Source organism: Mchenga conophoros, linkage group LG9 (assembly GCF_057382185.1).
Source record: "Mchenga conophoros isolate Kocher_MC1m ecotype Shallow Benthic linkage group LG9, M_conophoros_male_GT1.1, whole genome shotgun sequence".
NCBI classification, from domain to species: Eukaryota; Metazoa; Chordata; class Actinopteri; order Cichliformes; family Cichlidae; genus Mchenga; species Mchenga conophoros.
The window spans coordinates 1,357,847-1,365,754 of NC_140534.1; the positions used below are offsets into that span (position 1 = coordinate 1,357,847).

General features: G+C 43.2%; 1 protein-coding gene across 1 annotated transcript in view; it reads right to left on the minus strand.

Annotated features, from left to right (window-relative positions):
* The window catches only part of tgfbr1b (transforming growth factor, beta receptor 1 b), a 43,254-nt gene extending 36,077 nt beyond the window's left edge, over positions 1–7,177 (minus strand). The window contains exon 1 of the mRNA XM_085286134.1: positions 7,069–7,177. Within this exon, the coding sequence (XP_085142260.1) occupies positions 7,069–7,132 (64 nt within the window). The 5' untranslated portion in view covers positions 7,133–7,177. The remainder of the gene's footprint in view (positions 1–7,068) is intronic.
* Positions 7,178–7,908: the final 731 nt, after the last annotated feature.

The following is a 7,908-nucleotide window of genomic DNA, read 5'->3' on the forward strand; positions in this document are numbered from 1 at the left end:
AATGTTATTGTTGGGCTTTTTTCAGTGTTTTGTTTGTTCGTGAGTAAATCGGTTTGGCTGAGATTAAAGTTATTAGATTAGATAAAATAAAACTTTATTAATCCCCCGGGTGGGTTCCTCCTTGGTTTTCACACAGCTGACTAAACGTCAAACAGAAAACTTATTAAACAGAAGTATGAGACAGTCGAGAATTTACACCAGTGTCTGGTTATATTTTAGATAGCAAGAAGCAGACGGCCGAGTTTATTAAACTCCACCGAGACAGCGGTGACGCTAATCAGAACTAGCCTTCTGATTAGCTAATCAGAAGGCTAGTTCTGATTAGCTAAGTTCCTGGGAGTCCACATCTCCGAGGATCTCACCTGGACGACCAACTGCTCCAAGCTGGTCAAGAAGGCTCACCAGCGCCTCTTCTTCTTGAGGACTCTGAGGAAGAACCACCTGTCCTCAGACATCCTGTTGAACTTCTATCGCTGCACCATCGAGAGCATCCTGACCAACTGTATAACAGTCTGGTACGGGAACTGCTCTGCCTCGGACCGGAAGGCGTTGCAGAGGGTCGTGAAAACTGCCCAGCGCATCGCCGGAGCACCACTTCCTGCCATAAAAGACATCTACAGGAAGCGGTGTCTGAAAAGGGCTGGGAAAATCATCAAAGACCCCAGTCACCCATCACATGGACTCTTCACCCTCCTGCCCTCTGGGAGGCGCCACAGGAGCCTCCGGACTAAGACCACCAGGTACCGGAACAGCTTCTTCCCCACAGCTGTCAGACTCCTGAACTCTGCCTCCTGACATCTGACCCACGTTAACTCATGGACTGAACATACACACACCCACAATGGACAACTGTACCCTCAAACACAATAATAACATGGACTGAACCACCACTCACAACCACTAGCACTTTATATAGCCTCTGTAGAAACTATCTACACCCTCACTTATCTTAACTGCACTAATGTATAGCTCTGTGTAAATAATCATTCTGTACATTCAATAATCTTTAATCCTACAACTGTTTACAACTTGCATAGTTCCCATTTCTGTATAGCTGTATATCTCAGATTCTGTAAAGTTATTTATTTCATATTCTGTATAGTTTTTCATATTTATATCCTGTTCATATCCTGTACATAGCTTGTACTCACTACAGCCTGTACATACTTATAGTTATAGAATATTCACAACATACTTCATACCGTGTACATTATAACATACCATAATAGACCCATTTCTGTAATATACTCACATATCTATATTATTGCTAATATATATTGTAATATATCTATATCACTAAAGCACTTCTGGATGGATGCAAACTGCATTTCGTTGCCCTGTACCTGTGCATGTGCAATGACAATAAAGTTGAATTCTATTCTATTCTATTCTAATCAGAAGGCTAGTTCTGAGATTAGCTAATCAGAAGGCTAGTTCTGAGATTAGCTAATCAGAAGGCTAGTTCTGAGATTAGCTAATCAGAAGGCTAGACCGTCCAATTTCACGCCTTTAAATTTTAAAGGCGTGTTTGTGTGTGTGTTTATACAATTGCTATTATGTTTGCACTTTATGTGTAATGTTACTGACTGCAGAGATCAGTAAGATGTGTGTATTTTTTATTTATTAGTTTTATTTATTTAATATTATTTTTTAATTGAATGACTGTCTAGTAGTTCACAGATGTCGAAAAACTGAGTGTGGTAAAGCCACTGATTTTGTTTATGTATATTTCTGCAATCTGCACATTGTACTGACTTTCATTTTAATGTTTACACCAGGGTTCCTTGTCAGCACTTTATGCTCAGATGTTTGTAAGCTAAAAATAAACTATTGTGTATGTTCAAATATACTGTTGTGATTGAAGAAGTTAAATAAAAATGTCAGTCATCAATTCATGCATCACCTCATGTCATCATAACAGAGGTCTGTCTTCCAGGAAAGAACAGTTTAAAATTAATGTAATATAGTATTGGCCATACTATATGATGTATTGCTTGTCTTTGTTTAATAATACAGAAGACAAAGACCTTAAAAAATAATCGCATATCGCATCGCAATCGCAATATTGGGGCAAAAAAATCGCAATTAGATTATTTTCCATAATCGTTCAGCCCTAGTTACAATGTGCTATTACAACTGAAGGCACTGCGCACGTTCATGCACAGTAACAGTGACTGGGATTAAGGCTGGATGAATATATCGACCTTCGACGACAGGCTGAGCCTTTCGCCCATCGCTCTCACACCAGCGATTTATTTATCTGCCCACGAGTACGTTTGCTAATAATGTTGGTGGAAGCTAAGAGAACGAGTCAATGCAAAAAAATAATAGAGCTGTATTAACGGCACAGCGATTCAGTTACTGAAACTCAGAGCAGAACGACTGGCAGCAGCCTGCGTTCAGAAACAAAAACATTGAATTTTAATTAAAAACTACAATGATGGGAAACAAAGAGACACTGGCTTTGTTTTTCCACTCTAAACCTGTTTATCTGTCTCACACACTCCACCAAACAACAGACACAAATGTCAACACAAAGTAAGTAAAAATCTAAATGTCTCACCCAGTGAACATTAATAAATCTCAGACGTAACGTTAAGTCTTTTACCTCAAATAAACGAATAATCCAAACAGCAGCTGCATTAATACTGAAACAAGCAAAAGGTCAAATATCCCCTCCAAACAAAACGTGTAAATCAGTCTGTGCATGATTACAAGGCTCCGCCCATCAAAATGTCACCTATCATCGTTCACTGGACTGACGATTGTCCACTGGAAAGAAATGTACGTATCGCCCAACCTTAACTGGGCTGCTCGAGACCTGACTGTAGATAACGTCAGGGTCAGCTGCTCCACACAGGCTGTTTATGACGTGAACCAGCTTACAGACAGAAACAGCTGCCAACACTCAGACGGTGCTTACTATTAGTTTATCACATCATCACCATCATTTGCCTCACACAGTAAACACTGAATCACAGCATAGAAAATGATGTTCTTATATTTGCTGTGTTCCCGTGTAACTCCGCCCCTCCTCCCCAACTGATGCAAAATTCCCTCCAATCATCACACTGAACTGTACTGAAGTAAAAAGGACTTTACTAATGCACGACCTTTATCGGTTAATATTCATCCTAATCTGGAGCTGAGATATTGACCTGAACAATAAGTGGCTTTTATCCCAGCAGTGTGATGTTGAGCGTCAGGTCCTGGCATGAAATGATTACAGCACAGCATCTTCTCCTCTACACTCACACAGGATGGTAAAGAGTGTCCTCTGCTAAAGGAGGCAGCGAGGCTCCTTTCCTTAGTATCTGGAGAACTGGAAAAGCTCGCATTGTGACCACCACACAGACACGTCCAGGTCACGTCTCTTGCAAAGTGGGCACAGACTCACAGACATGCTGACGCACAAAAACACACAGATACAATAGTGTCTGAACTCTTTTGGCTCCCAGAGTCTGACGGAGTCTGTTTAGACTCCATGCAGAGCTTACTTTATTTGACTGGAGTTGAGATTATTTACTTTTGCATTTAACAGAATGTTTTCTTTAAACAAATCAAACTTTAGTAAGCAAAGGAAATACAAACTGTTGTTGACAGACGTGTGCAGTTAAACTTAAAAACACTTTTCTCTTCTTACTGCTCATTAATAATCGATCACTACAGTAACCAGCAGTTTCAGCCCTAACATCATACGCTAGACGTCGTCCTCAGCCAGACTGAAGCTTTCCCTCAGAAACACGGGCAGCAGCCTCTCCGTCAGTGACCGAGGGTTATTCATCAACACGTTGTTGCCAGCGGCTGCTCGTGTGGCTACGACCACTCAAATTAGTTGTGGTTCTTTAAGCAAGGACAACGGCTGTCTGGGGTCACCCACATGCCTGGCATTCCTCCACTGCTAGTCCCGATGGTGGGAGAACACGGTGCACGGAAAAACCTCCACAACAATAACATGTTGTATAAACACCCAACAGTGACGCATGAGCAACACAACCAGACGCAAAAAACAGCAACTGACTGTCTGTGTCGATTTTTACTGTTCTAACAAAAACATCTGTTCAACCCTCCATCAAAGAGGAAGCAGAGCGTCCACTGGTGGAACAAAATCCCATTACCACTGGGTCACTAACAAACAGCCCGTCCTGGCTCTTATTGCAGGATTCATCAAACAGCATTGCGGGATTAACACAGAGGCTCTCCTCTCATTCAGCAAACACAGCAGCAGGGCTGCCACAGACCATTATTGTGATAGTCGACTAATCAGATCATCATCCATTGGACGTAAAAGTACAGCTTATTGCACCAGCAGCATCTGCTCTTATATAACTATCATTAGCTTACAGCTTTAAGTGTTTCAGGTGCTAACTACAAATAAAGACAAGATGATAGTTTATCAAAGTTTAATGAAGTTTGCAGATTGTTTCGGTGAAGTTTAATAAACTCCTTGCTATCTAAAATATAACAGGACACCGGAGTAAACTCTCGACCGTCTCACACTTCTGTTTAATCAGCTGTCTGCTTGATGTTTATTCAGCTGTGTGAAAACTATAACTTTAATCTCAGACAAACCGATTTACTCAGCAACAAATAAAACACTGAAAAAAGCCAAACAATAACATTTTAAGTTATCTAAGTGACTCATATATCATGTTTAACCTCAGTAGCGAAAGACAGCGGTGGGTTTGAAAATGATGTGCTGGGAGTCCGCTGTTCTCGCCGGCTCCACTGAGCCCTCTAGCTGGTGGGGAACAGCTGAAAACATCGGCGCACTTTTGCAAACACGGTGTCTTAATAAACCGAGCAGATGTTTGAGGTTTCCACAGCTACATTCTCCCCTGAAAATATGTTAAACGTTTATTTTGTGACCCAGAAAGAGTAATAAGAGTAATATTAACACTAAGTAGCTGCCGCCATTGTTGGATACTGGAATTGGCTGGGCCGCGCTATGAATTCTGGGATATGGTGGGCCACGAAGGACACACCCGACCCACCCTTCAAATCTGGGGAAATGAAGAACGCATTTTTCGGCCGCGTTTGGGGGAGTCTTTGAATTTGGACAGGCTTCACCGCGTCGCTGCGAAGCCTGTCTTAAATCCTGCTACTTATTCCTGCATCTTTCTGGATCTTACACAGCTTCAAACGACGCGTCGACTATTAAATCAGTCGTCAATGTAATCGTGACTAGTCGACCAATCGTGGCAGCCCTAACAGCAACAAACATCATAATCGATTCAAAGTTAGCTTCCTACCACACTGTAACCATGTGACATCGTGGCCTAACCCTAACACTATTCAATAATTACTTGAACGTCACCCACCCTCGTCTACTCTACTGAGCGTCCACTCTTCTAGCAAAACTTCAACATTAGGAAACAAAACAACAGCTCTTGAATGGCACTGCTTCTCTGAGGTTCGTGCACCATTTCCAGCTCATCTGCTGCATTTATACATTTGCAAACATGCGTATACTTTGAATTCTGTATGTAGTACTGTGTACGTGGGCTAGTCTGCAGGAGATCGGTTTCTACGTCTCAAGATATGTCACGATTTTCATTACTTACTGTGCTAAAAATGGAGGAGGAAAATGGGAGGGAAGAAGGAAGGGGGGGAAGTGACAAAGCACCACCTCGTGCCCGTTAGGGTGGAGGATGATGAGTACTAGTGACACCATCCAATTTAGCTTGCTGCCTGTGCTCAGCTGTGTGCGGATGCTGCTGAAGCAGGAGTGGGAGCTGCATGGGTGTGGTGCTGAACAGCAACGTGGCACAGAGGTGGCAGTGAAGATGCTCTCATGCAGTCTACACTGTAATCCACAGCCACTCGTGGTCCAATTAAAATCAGACTTGCGTTAATGTGAGGATAACAAAAGAAAGAAGGACTGATGATGCTCCAAACGTGCAACATGACAAGCCTCCCGCTGAACAAAGAGCAGAAGTGCCTCCCCTTTGTTTGTGTCCCTGAGCCAACATATCATGAGTATATGAGGACCCCACGGGGGGCTTTAATGACCTCAGCTGAAATCACGCTTCCCCACTCATCACGAGCCTCTCTGTATACACAAAGGAATGTCACACAATGAAGCGCAAAGAACACAGATGCAGGTGAAGGCTGCACCTTTAAGAAAACCCTTCACCTGTAAGAGTCACGCGATGGTTTTAGCGACCACGATGTTTTTTTCATGAAAAACAAATAAAAATCTGGGCTCAACACTCGCGAGCACGAGCAGCAGTGCACGAGCAGCAGTGCACGCGCCTGCCCTCGTCACTAACCGTGCTGGCTACTTCAAAGCTGCGTTTCCTTAAACACTTCCACTGTAGCCGACTACGCTGCTGCAAACATGCAGCGGAGCGATGCAGCTCTGGCATTTACGCAGCAGCGACTTCAGCATTTATTTACACGAGTTCTTGTTGAAAGTTACAGCAGCGCTAAACCAATGTCTGACAGAAGCTAACGGGCTAGCGTCTGCTCGTCAGGCAGAAAACTACTGAAGTCAACCAGCAAGTTACTCTTTAAGCATTTATCCACGTAGAATAACGGAGTTATTTATCAGACTCACATCAAAGATTAGTAATGCTCCTCAAGATGAGTCCCGACCAGAACACTAACAACGCGTTTGAGATGGTAAATACAGATATTTACATAAATCCCAGCAGGAAAAAATGCTTGTTCCCAATTTCAATTAATGTTTGACAAAAAGCAAACAGCCGTCCGTGATGCGGCCAACTTTCTATCAGCCACACTCGGACTGTTCCTTCAGACGGTCCTGTGCTGGTCCAAAGCAGGGTCGGAACGGGTGACCAAAACCGAGCTTAGCACGCTGAACCGTCTCAGCGCCGTGTGACTTGTTGCTGCCTTATCCTTTCCCCCCAGACTATAAACATTCATCAGGCAGACAGCAGCAGACTGGCCGCAGACCCTACGCCATTTTAGTTAGACACAACCCGCTTCTTGGGGGTTCTTGAACAAAGAGCACTTCTAAGGGAAGCGAGTCGAACCAAGAGTGCAAGTTTCGACAAATACACGAAAACACACGCACATCTACTGTGTTCATTTCAGATCACTTACCATTATTTTCTTGTATCCTTGTCCCAAAAAGAAGGACGACCACAAAAAGCCGTACTGCACCCATCGTGGCTGCGAACCAGACTGCCACTCGACTGCTAACTTCTCCCTGCGCAGAAGAAGACGGCCGCTGATAGGCTGACGGAGCAACGAGCCCGCCTGGCCGGGACCTGCTCAGGAGTAGAGCGCGCTGATTGGCCAATGAACGTACGACACCCCGCCCACTAGAGCAACTGTAACGCGCCTGTAAACAAACCGTGTTCACTGCATTAACAAAGAATGTTATAATTCAGTTACATTTATATTACTTCAGTACTACACCGTGTTCGTATATTTCTAATAGAAACCAAACCATTCTTAGAGAATAGAATAATAAAGTCTTACAAAGGTGATATGTGCTTTTCTTTACACTCATTTCTCAGAGTTTTTATCTGATTTAGTGCAGACAAAATAATTATTGTGGGTGACTTTAACATTCAGAAAGAACATGTCACCAGCTGCTCTGTTAATATTAGCAGCAAACTCAAATAGCAACCAAACGGGTTTGGACAAAGACCCTGTCGAAGAGAGCCAGCGATGAATAATTCCAAAAAATGTTATTGCAGATTTGTGTATTAACACATAGTGAGTGAAGAAGAAACACCCAGTGCATCATGGGAATCCCCGGCAGCCTACGTCTATTGCAGCATAACTAAGGGAGGATGCAGGGTCACCTGGTCCAGCTCTAACTATATGCTTTAGCAAAAAGGAAAGTTTGAAGCCTGATCTTGAAAGTAGAGATAGTGTCTGTCTCCTGAATCCAAACTGGAAGCTGCTTCCACAGAGTAAATACTCTGCAAGTCT